Source organism: Macrobrachium nipponense, chromosome 38 (genome assembly GCF_015104395.2).
Source record: "Macrobrachium nipponense isolate FS-2020 chromosome 38, ASM1510439v2, whole genome shotgun sequence".
Taxonomy (NCBI): domain Eukaryota; kingdom Metazoa; phylum Arthropoda; class Malacostraca; order Decapoda; family Palaemonidae; genus Macrobrachium; species Macrobrachium nipponense.
Genome location: NC_061098.1, coordinates 6,843,001 through 6,858,352, shown reverse-complemented (window position 1 = coordinate 6,858,352; position 15,352 = coordinate 6,843,001). Strand labels below are relative to the sequence as shown.

General features: G+C 33.9%; 1 protein-coding gene across 1 annotated transcript in view; it reads left to right on the top strand.

Moving 5' to 3' along the window:
- The window catches only part of LOC135209582 (dedicator of cytokinesis protein 9-like), a 52,027-nt gene extending 37,394 nt beyond the window's left edge, over nucleotides 1–14,633 (top strand). The window contains 15 exon segments of the mRNA XM_064242260.1: nucleotides 3,875–4,035; nucleotides 6,519–6,575; nucleotides 6,577–6,621; nucleotides 6,623–6,641; nucleotides 6,933–7,144; nucleotides 7,652–7,703; nucleotides 7,706–7,740; nucleotides 7,743–7,794; nucleotides 8,860–9,089; nucleotides 9,770–9,850; nucleotides 10,288–10,434; nucleotides 10,910–11,173; nucleotides 12,118–12,237; nucleotides 12,874–12,992; nucleotides 13,323–14,633. Of these exon segments, the coding sequence (XP_064098330.1) occupies nucleotides 3,875–4,035; nucleotides 6,519–6,575; nucleotides 6,577–6,621; nucleotides 6,623–6,641; nucleotides 6,933–7,144; nucleotides 7,652–7,703; nucleotides 7,706–7,740; nucleotides 7,743–7,794; nucleotides 8,860–9,089; nucleotides 9,770–9,850; nucleotides 10,288–10,434; nucleotides 10,910–11,173; nucleotides 12,118–12,237; nucleotides 12,874–12,992; nucleotides 13,323–13,563 (1,835 nt within the window). The 3' untranslated portion in view covers nucleotides 13,564–14,633.
- The last annotated feature ends 719 nt before the right edge of the window (nucleotides 14,634–15,352 follow it).

Genomic DNA, 15,352 nt, shown 5'->3' with positions numbered 1-15,352 from the left:
AAAGCAGGCTATCGTTTAGATGGGGAAATTATTCCATGCCACTCTGTTCTTCATGTTGAAAAACAAAGTATCAGGTAAAGTGGACTTACAAGTGAAAGGTTCTTTCTTCCATGTAAAGTCAGTTTATTATATTTTTTGTTTTCTTAGTTTTAAAGTTAGATTATAATAAATATAGCCATCTGCCTTCACAGTAAGTTAAATATAATGAGAAAGAGGACATAGGCTGTTTGCTTAAATCAAGTCAGGACACTCCACCTATAATAAAGTCCTATTTGTGCCTTCACCCACTAATGAGCATTACAGTACAAGACGATCTTGTGTATAACTAACTCGGTTATAGATGCCCCTAAATTATTTTTCTTTTTTAATCACAACCCTATCAACTCAAAGGTAATCTTAAAATTCATGTCCAGATGCTCCAGGTTTATAATATTTTGCCTGGTAGACAGACGGTACTCTCTCTGTGCATGTGCCATCTTAATCCTCATCTTACCCACTTTACACCTGCCTTGATGGTCATCTATCTTCTGGGCAAGTGTGATAATGAAGGAATGGGATGTTATTCTTATTCCCAGAGAGCAATGTTGGAGAGTTCTCTAGGAAAGTCTTTTGACAACAACCAGGGTGGCAGCTTTCAAAATTGTCAGCACTTCATCATCTTGTCAGATTCAAGGTTTTAGCAAACAGACCAACTTTTTTCACATCAACACCTAAGGAAATAACAGCCAGAACTGTTTCCTATTCCTGAGTAGTAAACAGACTATGCTACACACTCTTTGAGATTTTATTTCCTACTCTCAACAGGTTGATACACTGCCATTTTAGACCAGGATAGGTGAATTGTTCATGCCAAAGCCTTCTGGTCAGGGGGTTAGAGGGAAGTGGAAACATTACTCCTTACAGACTGTTCTTTCACCAATGGAGGACTGCCCCAAAAAATACTGGAGATTTAGGAGATTATAGCAGAATTGTTGGAAGTAGAAGTTATAAAAGTTTTCCATCAGCTACTCTTTCTAGAGACAAGTGCCCACTCTCATTTGTAGCTGTAAACTTTAGGATATATAGGATGGTTTCCTAGGTTCTGCTGTTAAATTGGTCACTGAACTTGGACATCAGCAAGGTTTTTTTTTTTCCATCTGTCAGGCACAATAATGATAGATCATTTCACGTTGAGGTTATCCAGCCGGACTCATAGGTAGAGTTTTATCAGAGTGTCAGGTACAGGCATTGTAGGATTACAATCCGTTTACCAGAGTCTCCACTATACTGTACTTTTTAATTACCAACATACTATTCTTCTTGCATCAAAGCAGGAACTTGAACATCTCTGCCATCAAGAATGAGATCCTTCTTCTTGAGATACTTGAAATTCATAAGTTTTTCTACTTTGTTGAAGAGGCTCGTCTACTATTTTGTGACACAATTCATGAAAAAGCTTCAGTCTTGTAGTTTTCTAGGGACAGTGTATTTGTTAGAGTGAGAAGCTTAAATAGTATTACCAGTGGTCTTTGATCCTTTAGCACCAAGCCTTTTACTCTCCTAGGCTATTCAGCTCATGTTGTAATATGAACATTGAAAATTAATTGTAAAAAAGGACTTCCATACATCTAGTCTTGTCCTCATACCTGTCATACTGTGTGCCCTCTTATGTCAGTGGTAGAAGTTAAACTTAAATAATATAAAGACATTATGCACTGACATTAATAGGCATTAAGCATATCCTTGCTTTTTTTTCCCTTTTTTTCCCCAGTTGATATCCAAGATATGCTTTTGTGAGGTAAGATCTACCATAAGCCATTCAACAGCAAGGCCATCCCATTTAACAGGAAATAAAATAATTAGAGCAGCTGTAAACTGTATTGTCAAAATTAAAGTGTGACTAAAATACAAATTGGTTTAATCTGTGGAGCAGATTGTAAGCCTTTCAGAAGAACTGTTATTTGTTTTCTGGAAAGTGTAACATTGAGTATGTACGTCCACAATGTAATCTTAAACTTGATTTTCAGGTCAGAGCCCCTTAACCATTAACATGTGCCTACCTTGTCAACAGGAAGATTCTCATTTGCAGATGGTGTGAATAAAATGTTTACCCTTAAGACCTCTTGTCAGATTCAAGGTTTTAGCAAACAGACCAAGTTTTTTCACAATTACACCATTTACCCTCTTATTATAATCCCAGGCATCTGAATTTATAGTCATCCCATTGCTGACATGGAAGATGTGCTTTTGAATTTTTTTATTTTTGAAAGGGAAACATCTAGTGTTTTTCAAAAGCAGATACTGTATATGTTCTTGATTTTTTTTTTTTTGAACTAATGGTTTCCTTAACAAGAAAGGGACTGTCTTTGGAACTTTTATTTCATTAGATTAAAGTTAGTACATCAAAATATTCCTTGTTAAGAAAATTTTTTCATTCAGACAGGTTACTTAGCAATTTCTATTTTTTTTATGGAATAATTTTTAAAATTAATTGTGATTCAAAATATTTTTCTCATGTTTGCTTATTTAAGGTCAAAAGAACAGGACTTTACTGTTCAGTATATTACAAGGGATAAATTATTTCACAATCATGGGGGAAGCTTTGTCAAAAGTATTTTTAATGTCTGTAAATGCTGTTGATACTTTTTGGGTAGTGAACTTTCTGATTTAGTCATTTTGAATTCATTGCAGAAAGGGAAGAAGGTAAATGGCACTTTAGTGTGTGTGTTTATCTTTTAACATTCTTAATTTGTTCTTTTTTTATTGCTAGACAATTTTTGAGAGATCTATATAATTTCTTTCCCAACATAATTCTTCCTTACTTTTCTGTCCATCTCTTTTACTGACATGTTTTTTTTGCTTTAATAACTAACCATGTCTTTATTACTGTCTTGGCCTTGTCCAGTCAAGTTCTGTGCTATCCAGGATTTATAAAACAGAAATATATTTGATGCATGCAGTGATTCCTTCATCTAATGCATCATAGCAACATATGTTTTGACTGATTTTTCAAAACATTACCTCACAATGTGCTTTTCTGTTGAAGGTTGCTGTTTGTGTATCATCATACATATTCTTTTTGAATACATAACTGATGTTTCAGTACTCTGCACTTTATTTGATGATTTTATATTGATCAGTATTTTCATATGGGATGGAATTCAAATATGGGTTTAGGATGCTCAAAGTTGCACCTTTTGTCATTTATCAGTTGTCCCTCAAAGCTTGTGTCCATTACTTGGAAGCATTTCCTTGTCAAGCCTTAATGAGTGCATGTTAGATGAGACATTGCCAAAGTTTTCATTGCCCCTTTACATAAAATTGGAGTTTAACTCTTGGATCTTTTTTTAATAATAGTACAAATGTTTGATAAAGAATTTGCAAGCTTTATATGTGATATTTGTTGCTTAAAAGTTGTGTATGCATATTTAAATTTTTGGCTTATTGAGGAAAGTCGACTTAGGTATCTTAAAACTTAATTTCCAATGGGATTGAGATTAATGTAACTTATTCATGTGAAGATAAATTTTTTGTTAAACTTATTTAAGCAATAGTGCTTCTTTTATCTGGTCTTGCAAAAGCAGTTAACCTCTTTCCCTGAAGTGGTTGTGTTTGAATATTAAAATGTGACAGAAATGTGTGCGGTACAACTGTGCAGGAGCAGTTCTTACATTTACTTTTGATTAATGCTGCAGGACATCTTTTTTGTATGTTGTCTTTAAAAGTCTCAATTTTTTTGCTGAAGCTAGCTTATTGCTGTTAAGCTTTCACTGCCTTTTTTTTATCATGTAATTGTGTCTGCTTGTGTTATTTCTGGTGAGCTTGCTACTCGATGATTGATGTTGTCTTGTAACTGAAAACATTGCACTAAGTTTTCATCAATAATTGATGCCAGGCGATGCTTCTCTCTGTGGGTCACTCTGCTTCGAGATGCTGAAGTGTTGCAACAGCAAGCTGACCAACCTACGCCATGAAGCATGCGCTGTGCTCTACCTGCTCATGAGAAGTAACTATGAATTCACTAGGCGGAGTGGTATCAACAGAGTTCACTTGCAGGTACTGAAAAATAAATATGTACATACATTATTAATAGACATTCTAGATAATGCTGGCTACAGTTTTTAGTAAAGATAGAACTACCTCCTTGTAGCATAAACTTTCAATGCATCGTGTTCTCTGGCGCTTTTTAGTAATTTTTGCATGAGAATTATGATTAAAAGAGATACAGTGACACAGATAAGGTTAAACCCTGTGTACTGCTCATTATTTTTCCTAGTAAAGTTTTTAGGAATTATGTATTAATGGAATCTCCCAAATTATGATAGGACTACTTTGATGGCTAGTCTTCATTAATAGTTACCATATATATTCTGTAATTACATATATGTGATCCTAGGATTGTTTTCAAGTGGTGCAAAACTAAATGAATAGAAAACACTGCTATGAAATCATGGGTTAATTTATTTTAGAGATTTTCAGCCTATAAGCCAGGGAAGGTTTTACCCATCATTAATCGTATAGGTGTTTCCTAAAAGTTACGTAAAACCTAGATGTGTGCTTAGAATGATGTTAAAGGGTAAGTTTGAAAATTGAGATTGTATTATATACATACTCTTTTCATAATGATTTTTTCTAATAATTGAAGGCTGTCTTTCAAGTTAATTCTCTTGTCATTTGTGTGACCTGCTTCAGAAAGCTTTTATGTAAAGTGTGCTCCTGGAATATTGTCCAATGACAACAAATCTAATATTAGTATTGGCTTGGAAATAAGTAGCTATCTCATTTTCATTGTGCATGGCATAGCCAAGGTAGATTTGTTGATTAATTTTTGGTTACATTTTGATTTACAGCAAATATTCAGTCTACTCAGAGCAAGCCAAAGATTTTACATTTTTTATACATTGTATTGTAATATAAAATGAAGTTCTGAGTACGTACAGTACTCTCTCTTGCATTATGTTTACCTTTGGCTCTTGTCAACCAGTTCCTTACAAACAGTGTTACTTTCAGAGTTTTTGCCTTGTTGACTTACAAACCTTTTCCTTGGGGAAATTTTTGCAAGGTCCATTGGGTTCACTCTTACCCTTAATATGGGATAATGGCATACTTGTGGAATTTCATAGAACATTTGATTGCCTTGCATTCCATCATAAAGGTTCTGGTTCATGCTTTTGGATTTAGAGAACTAGCTTCTGGAAACTTTTTTCTTATCTAATTTTTCTGTTTCTGCTTCCTTCACCATACCTGATGCTGTCCCTCAGGAGGTATTATCTCTCACTTAAACTTTTCCTCTTATCTCTTATCCATATGTTTGTATTCTCTTATCCTTATGTTTGCTTACAATTCAGCCTTCTATGTCTTCCTTCTTGACCTCTTAGCCATTGTCTGTTATTTATACATGGCTTTTCAATCAATTGAAGTTTCTATGTCTACTCTCCTTAACAGTTTTCTCTTTTGTTGAAAATGCTTTTTAAGAGTAAAGGATTACACAAACTTGTTGAAATTGCTTACTGTTATTCAAGTTACAAAGACTACTTTTTATTTTCTCTTAAGTTTTGATGTTTTTTTGGTTTTTGTGTTGTATGTTTTTTTCCTCTTTGAGAATTGAATAAAAAAAAAATCAACTGGTTACCTTACTCTTAGCTCATCTCAAGAGCCTCTGCCTCTATGGTGCAAGGTGTGATCAGTGTTTGCATTGGCTGTCAGGTTAATTTTAGTCTCTTGTTTTGTTTTTATTTCTCTTATTGTTTGACCCATTGGCTCTTATTTGCCTTATCTGCAGATGGTTGTCTTTGAAGCAGTATATGAATTAGGGACATACCATTTTCAAGATGTTTTATTGATAAACATAATTAAGGAGCACAAATCCTCACCAAAGGTTTTTTTAACTTTAACTTAGGGAATTTGTATACTAAGTTTAATGAAGGATCTTCAGTTTCAGTCAGAGCAAAACATTTTTGCCATTGATGATTGTTATTTGTCTTATATTATGCTTTATAATCATCAGCTTATTTTTTGGTTTTCCCCTGGCTTATAGCTGTATGCATTTTAAAGAAAGATCACTAGCTTTTTTCACGTTTTTTGTTTGTTCTGTGCAGTTTATTATATTAATCTGTTAAGATTGTAAGGGAATTCTGAATTTTTCAATGATTTATCTTTTGGAATGTTATAATGTGATTGGAGGCTTACTAAAGCCCGTCAACCATCTATATTTGCTCCTTGTTTTAAGTGAGGCTACTTGTATTTGTGTATCTTTGCAAAGTATTTTTCTTTTTACTTGCTGTGGGTCTTGTTACCAGTCTTTAGTTACATGCTAAACAAATGTGTGTAGAATTATTTATGAAAAATAGATTGCCAGCAGGAACTAACATTTTCTCATAGACAAACTTCAGGTATTTTAAGCAATGATAATTCATTTTATTTTAGACTGTACTGAACGTATTTACGAAAGCCATATTTTAAGTATTTTATTAATAAATCTCTAGTTGCTCTGATCTTTTACTCGCTGACCATAAAATAAATTCCCCAATATTTTCCAGGTCATCATTTCAGTATCACAGCTTCTTGGTGAAGTTATTGGTCTGAATAATTCACGTTTTTCAAGAGTCCATGGCACTTATCAACAGCTATGCATCTAGTGATAAAAGCAATGAACAATACAGGTATTTCAACTTTATTTCAGCCAGCATTGGATATGGTACACACTGATTTTTATTGCAATACTTAAGCTCTCTCAGAATGTTATAGCTTTTGTAGTGACTACGGTATGTCATGGAAAATAAACATTGTAAACAGTAGTTCCTAGAAAAGTTCATAGAATTGGTGTTAAAAAAGTAATAAATTTCAGGTGCAATTAGTTATAGTGGTTCTAGTGTAATTAGAATTATGCAATACTAATAGACAATACAAATAAGGTAAAGATATAAAATTTCATTAGATCCCTCGTTTTTCAGGGTTTGTAAGTGAAGTCCGAGATTTAACAAAACGTATTCGAACAGTGTTAGTAGCAACAGCCCAAATGAGAGAACATGAGTGTGATCCTGACATGCTGTGTGACCTTCAGCATTCCCTTGCTGCATCGTTATGCCAGCAACCCCAGAGCTGCGAACCAACTTGGTTGCAAGCCATGGCAAAGCACCATGTCAAAAATGGTGACCTTTCAGAGGTTTGTTCCTCACCTTTTTTTATACAGTGTGGTGGCAACTTTAAAAGTAATGAGTTTGTTTTTAAAGACCTAATTAGCTCTGTATCTTTTTATTTTTTACTCTGACCTCAAGGTAACGTACAGTAGTTAATTATTAGACTTTGATAATATGTGCTCTTTAATATAGAATTAAGATTGTCTTGAATTTGTTTTGCCATAAATATCATGTAAAGATTTATTAGTATTTATTAATCTGTTCAATTAATATTTTTTCTAGAAAAGGTTAATTAAACATATAACCTAAAATACACTCTAATCTGGTGCAAATTTAAATTTTTGTTAGCAGTACAATAAGATAATGTGATGGGGAGATGGTATCAGTTTAATTGAATCATTTGTTGATTTTTAATTGAGATGATTCCAAAGAAAAAATAAGACATCTCGAATTTGTTTTTTGGCGAGGTGAACTTTTATATGCATTGAATAAAAAATTCTAGTCTCTAATACTGATGTTTTCCAATCTTACAGGCAGCATTTTGTCAGCTGCACATTGCAGCACTTATGGCAGAATATTTGCACCACCAGGAGAGTTTGCTGATGGATGTCAAGTCTTCTCCAATCCATTTCAGACAACATACCTCGTGATGAATCCAACTTGAGACTGGATGCAGGTAAATCTTATCAGGTTTATAGCACATACTTAAGTAAGGTCTTGTAAATAATTTTAGCAAAACTTCTGTGTCGCAATGCAAAATTTCCATAGGGGCTGTTGTCCAAATGACATAAAAGAAGAAGTTGGACTGATACGTATATGGGGAGAAAGCAAAGGAATGAATGAAAAGTATGTATAAGGCACAAAGTAAGGCAAGTGGGGCTGATGAAAGATGCTGCAAAGAACCTTCAGTGCCATCTACAATGTGCCTCAGAAGTCACTGCAAGTAATTCATATTTATTTGGTGATTCCCTAATTGACAATAGTTTTTCCAGGTAAAATTACCTATTAATTTTTGGAGAAAGTACGGGTAATCTTTTGTACTTGTCACCAAGTGTGCCGTCTATCCCATTATTTACTTGCTGAGCTGCAGTTCATTTCAGTTTCTTTTACCTTTTATGAAAACCAACGGCAATTGAGCTTCAGTTTTTTGTTAATTGAGATCCTAGGTTTCTGATGATATTAAACCATAATAGACCTCTTACATAAGCACATTCATTGTAATTTTTTGTATTTTAGTTTGAGTAGCAAGAGGTTTTCCTACTCAAATACATAGCTACTCAGGCTAGCAGATTTATTTTGAAGAAAATAAAATGGATTCTTTTAACTCAAAACCATTACAGGAAGTTCACTTCTCCTCACCCCTCTATATTTTAGTCAATCCATACAACATAGAGAATGACTCAGTTGCCTCCAGGGTCACTTTGGAGCTTGGCTGCACACCACATCTTTCTTATGGAATGTTCTTGAGAATTGCTCTGGATGCATGATACACTGCAGAGTAATGGGTTTTTCTTTGAATAATAAATTTTGTTTTAAAAAAAATCTATACAGTATTTCATTGATACAGATCTAGCATACAGTATTACTGGGATCTATTACTTCAACTTGTCAAGGTTCAAGAGTGGAATACAATGACAGTGATTAGAGCAATGGGATAAAAGCTCATTTTTCAAGAAATACTATAGCCCTGTTAACTCATTGCAAAGCAATTCACAGTTGTAATACATACTCAGTATTGGAGATTTATATTTATAAACCAAATAATAAGCATTTTGCATTCTTATTTCAGGATTGATTGATACAGTGTTCACAATGGATGTTTTGATTAATCAGCTGGAGTTAGCTGCTGGATTGGTAGAAAGAGCTGAGAGATATGAAATACTTGGTAACTTATATCGAATACTCATTCCGATTTATGAAGATCGAAGAAATTACCCAGCTCTAGTGCAGTGTTATTCCCATCTATATCAGGTATTTGTAATTTTCATGTAGTTTTCATAGCTTAAATATGTAATGACCCGCTTACTTTTCACTAGCGAGGAAGATGCAAGTCGTAAGTGTATTCTATTTTGTTACAGTTTTAAATATTTTTCTCATACATTGTGATTCATTTAATAGTAATGGATAAGTTGTAGGATTTTCCTTCCCCTTAAACTTATTGACATCTTTGATATGGTCAATGACTTCTAGCATGAATATGATGTGCGTGACCCCTCCTGTTGATGATAGTACAAAATCATTAAGTGCAGGTAATAGAGGATTCTGCATCTAGCTTGGTTGCTGAAGGAGAACCCTTTAAAAAATGAAGCTGATAGACCATTAAGTTTATTAAATGTTGGAAAAGCAAAAATGATATCGTGGACAAGTTAGCTTTTTCCGGTAATGTGAGCTCAGTTGAAAGGAATAAGACGAGAGGGTTTCATTCATAGAGCGATTTTCTAAATATTGTATTTTATCATTACTTTTTTGTGAATATTAAAAAGAATACCAGCACAGCGTGATTACTTTCATTTCAGAGTTTTTTCATTTTTCCATAAAACTGGAAAATTTTGCTGTTAAGTTTTCAGCAATATTATTCAAATACATTTTGTATTCTAGCTTGTGTCAGAATTCATTTGAACACTATATTTTAAGTGACTCTTCTGTTTCAGGCATACTCTCGTGTTGTTGAAGTTAATGCTTCTCAGAAGAGATTACTTGGACGTTATTACAGGGTTGCATTTTTCGGTCCAGTAAGTATTAATACTAAATCTTTTGTGTTTATTTTGACAGACTTTGATGATAAACTGATAAGGTCTGCAAAAGATTTGTGTTTATAGTTATGACTTAAATTTTCTATGAAATGCCAACATAGAAGGAATCTTTTAGCCATACTGGATGAGTTTAGTTTTAAGTATATCCTTGCAATTGTACTTGATGAGATGATTTGATAAATATAATCATCATTATAACCTCCAAGGTCATGGTCATCTAGTTATGAAAGGAAGTTCAGGATGACAGCTTTCAGTGAAGCTGCTTATAATTATCATTCTGGTCATCAAGAGTTACTTTAGAATCTTTGTTTTTGTGTACCCAATATTTAGTATGTTGACTTACAATGGTTATTTTCTATATGTAGTTTGTATTCATGTATAAGTGGTCTTCACCATGTCTTTTATCTTAATTTCAGAGTTATTTTGAAGATGAAGCAGGCAAAGAATATGTATACAAAGAACCTAAGGTCACTTCTCTAGCAGAGATATCAGAGCGTCTATACCATCAGTACTGTGATAAATTTGGGAAAGAGGCTGTCAAGATGATTATGGATTCAAACTTTGTGAGTTGCAATAGTTAGAACTGTAATGTTATTTCCCTGCTAGCTCTTACTGATAGCAGTCTTACTATTTAATGCTTTGAACTACATACTGTATCACAATATTATACTCAGAACTTTTATATGTTTAGTAAATTCTGTGAATGATTGATTCTTGCCTAGGGATTATTTACTTATCATTTAGATGATTTCTAAATAAACTAAAATGCAAAACTAGGAAGAATCTAGGATTTGTTATGCATTTTTATTCTGATTGAATAGATAAATGATGCACAGAATTGTATTATGCAGTGAAAAAATACTTTTATTTTATAAAAGGGTTTATTGTACAGTATATCATGATGAGAAATTTTATTTTATGTCCACATTTTAGATTAACAATTATGTTCTTCCTATCATTTAAGTTTTGAGTAGATGCCTGATATAGTCATTCCTTTACTTGATTATGATGTGATGTATCATATTTCTTATTTTATAGGTTGATGCGGATGAGCTGGAATCTCGCTACGCTTACATTCAAGTGACTCACGTTAACCCTTATTTCCCAGAAGAAGAAAGGGCGAATCGCATAACAGAATTTGATATGAATAACAACATTAATACCTTCATGTTTGAGACTCCGTTCACCCAGGAGGGAAAAGCTCATGGGAAGTTGGATGAACAGTGGAAGAGGAGGGTCATTTTGAAGACTGATTACTATTTCCCTTATGTGAAGAAGAGGATCCAAATTGTAGACACTGAAGTTAGTACACTGTAGAATTTACGAATCATCGTTGAAAAAATAATTACACTATTGACCCAAGATTAATTTATTGTTAATTCACTTGATTAAATTTGCAGTGTATATTTGAGTATGTCTTTTTCATCATATTGTTGCCATGGAGTTCATATGTACAGGTGTGATGCTGCTGCTACTAAAAATGTAATTAGAGACTGGGTACCATTTTTTGTGAGTATTTTCATAATAGACAGCAGCATATCCAACCAATAGTTTGGCCAAAACCGTGTGTTTGCTTTGAAAGGAAAATCCTGGATGTCTTTTGCACTCATTCATAGTTTCTCTCAGAAAGTACCAACACATTTACATTTTTTTTTTACAAAAAGACCACTTAACTGATTCATAATTCAAATGAATACATATCACAAAAATCATTTTAGCGCTTCAGTGGCGTGGTTGGTATGGTGTTTGCGTCCCACCTCGATGGTCGCGGGTTCGTTTCTCGGCCATTCCATTGAGGAGTGAGAAATGTGTGTTTCTGGTGATAGAAGTTCACTCTCGACGTGGTTCGGAAGTCACGTAAAGCCGTTGGTCCCGTTGCTGAATAACCACTGGTTCCATGCAGCGTAAAAACACCATATAAACAATAAACAAACAAAAATCATTTTAATATGATTGAAGTGAAATTTTAATAAGATAGTAACATTAAAGGCGTATGGTGCTATCATGAATGAATTAATCTGCTTGTATTATAATAGTTTCTTACAAACTTTGGTTCAACCACACTTCCACATTTAATTTTTAATTTTTGCTTTTCCTTTCCATCTTGAGTTGTCAATAATATAAAGATAAACTGTTCCGATTTCAATTTAACAAACCTTGTAACCTTTGCTGGTGAGTCACATTAAGATTTTATGTTATTGGGTTTTTTTCTGTAGTGTGTATGAAAAGTTATTGTTTTTTCAAAGGTACTTGAAATGTCGCCCATTGAAGTCGCTATTGATGAAATGGAAAGTCGAGTGAAGGAGCTTGTTGAAATTGTGAAGAAAGAGCCTACAGATATCAAAAAGCTTCAGTTGAAGCTTCAGGTATGTATATTTTTTAAAACATCCATAAGTTTTTCATGTTTCATTACTGTTAATATGCTAAATTTCAAATATAAATCTTATGCCAGTTTCTGGTAACTTTTTTGTTGCTTGGGACAGCAGTAGCTTTCTTTTCTTCTGGATTGTTTGACTCGGTTGCATTAAATGGGCACAAAATTGAAGCTTGTCATGGCATGACCTAATTGTTGTATTGTGGTGACTGAATACTGTATTGATAGTCATTCTTTCACTAATTTATTTAGAAAAAAATATGGCACAGTACCTTTATTTTTATTCAAAATATCCATCATTGTCTTAACTTTCTAGAATTTTTTCTATTGACATTTGTTTTTATACTAAGGTAACAAATCCATTTTCTTTGCCAAAGGTCTTGTATAGGATTATTTATGTATTTTTACAGTTTGTTTCTAATACATTTTTCTACTTCATGTTGCTACTATTGTCTCAACAATCAACACAGTAAGGATAAAATATTTTTGCTGCTACACTGAACTGTTTATGGGTTTCGTTAATATTTATAAATCTTAGTCAGTTTTTGGGTCTTGTGTTTGTTGACTTGCCACTTGCTTTTGCTCTCTTTAATCTCATATGTATGTGTGCTGTTTCCTTATATTTCAGGGAAGTATTAGTGTCCAGGTGAACGCAGGACCTTTAGCTTATGCTTCAACATTTTTGGAAGAAAACAGTGCTCCTGCATATCCTGTAAATCAGGTTCTACGCCTTAAAGATGTTTACAGGTAAATTGGATAGTGGGATTGTACTCGCTTTTAAAATAAGTCAACTTTATTTTTTCATTTATGGGTCATTGCAGTTGTTACCTAGCTATGGCATTTGATATTAGGACTTTTTGGCAAGTGTGATAAAAATGATAAAGATTTTGCACTTAGATTTCAACTAGGCATCTAGAACATCATTTCATGGCAATTTAATTTACAGTGCTTTGGTATCAGTGTGACTTTCTGAGTAAGACTAACCTCATTAAACTTGCTGTCATCATTGAATGGGATTGAACTTTAGTTTCTTCAGTTTTCTTCTAGAAAATTTATCTTTAACTTTTCCTTTTTCAGAGATTTTGTCTGTACATGCAAAGAAGCCCTAGATCTGAATAGTACTCTGGTGAGCAGTGATCAGTATGAGTACCAGATGGCTCTTGAGAGCAATTTCTCTGAGCTTCTGCAGTCACTGTCAAGTATCCTCAATGAACCACTTCTGGCTGCACAAGTTGCTGTTGATAGTGTCTTTAAAAGGTCTTCACAGCATTATCTTAGCATGATTAGTTCACCTGGAGGTGCCAGTAGTAATGCTTAAAGGCTGTACGCAATCTCACTTCATCAATGGACTGAAAGCTTTAAAAACAAAGAAGATATTTTATTAGAAAAGGATTTTATAGGCATTTTGAGTGAAAAAGCATCTTCAAGGTATGTGCCTTAGTTTTGTATCGCGCAAGTAAGTTATATAATTTATTGTAATACACTGTTCCTGCTCACTTTTAAAATGACAATAATCTTTACTGTTCTAAGATGTTTATAGTTTAGTCAAGGTACAAAGACAGCTTTATTTTAACAGAACTGCTACAGAGACATTTCTAATATTTTTATTTTACTGTTTGTAGTTTATCTCTAAATTTATTGCATTTTGTATAAGGTTCATGTAGTTAACTTGGCCTTTGTAAGTAGCCGTTATTTGATTTTGTAACTAGCTGGAAATATTGGCAGATATTTATCCAGAAATTTTAGGTAACTACGTATATGTTTAGTGTCCATGAGCTGAAACAAATGTAAGCAGCCCCAGCGTTGCAGTGCCATTCATCTGGGGTCTTTGAAAGGAAACATTTGCATTTGATGAAAGATAGCCAGTCAATATTTATAATCCCTTCATCAAAGAAGTAAAGCTCTTGTAATGGTCTTTAATAAGACCATGTTCCCTTTCTTCTACTTTTTATGAGAATTTTAAATGGTGTTAGGAGACAATTTTTTGTTGTCTAGACAGGACACTTGCATGTAGAACTCTGTTTTGTGTGTTGAATATGTTTTTAGAATTTTTACCTGTTATATTCTCATACCTTTTTGAAAATGTATCTAATAATTTTAGTTATCTTTGGCACTTTAAATTGCTCTTTATAAATATGAAATTCTTTTTGTAGCACAATTGAATAAATATAGATTGAAGCATATTAACAACAAACAAACAAATCTTTCTTTATAAACTTTGAGGTTTGTACTAATCCTGTGTGTTTCTTTTTTATTGTATATGCACATATAGGAAATTATTGCTATATAGGAAATTATTGCTTACAATTCTCTCTCTCTCTCTCTCTCTCTCTCTCTCATGTAGCTGAATTTTACTTTTGTTGTGTATTGTTTGTGAACGTAAGTGCTGTCATTTAAAAGTCATACAGTAAGTCCTCGGGTTACGCTGGTCTCGACTTACGATGTTTCGTGGTTACGAACGCGCCCCCATAAAATATAAAAAATAATATTTTGCGTCGTTCCGTCTTACGCGGTTTAGCGTCGTAAGCAACGTAAACAAAACGCGAACTAGTTCCAGGCGCACGGCGGAAGAATACGCTTTGTGGGGGAGAGGACGGCGTCGCTTCGCTACGCTCATGTCCTCGTCCATACGCCATTTTGGTTGTTTACACTGCCTCTCTCTCCCTCGTGTTGTATCGTTTTTGTAACTTTTTGCTCTTTGTTATGGCTCCCAAGCGCAACGGCGGACTCTTCTGATGGTAGTGCATCGAAGAAAAGAAAGGCCATCACCATGGAAATTAAAGTGGACATTATAAAGCGATCCGAGAAGGGAGAAACGCCAACAAACATTGGCCGCTCGCTTGGCCTTAGCCGTTCGACCGTTGCTACCATTATCAAAGATAAAGAGCGCATCGTTGAACATGTGAAAGGATCTGCTCCTATGAAAGCGACAGTGATAACTAAGCAGCGTAGTGGTCTAATAATTGAAATGGAAAGGTTATTGGTGCTTTGGTTGGAAGAACAAAATCAACGGCGTATCCCAGTCAGCCTTATGGTGATTCAGGAGAAGGCGAAAAGATTGTTTGAAGCGTTGAAAAAAGAAAAGGGGGAGGGAAGTGAAAGTGAAG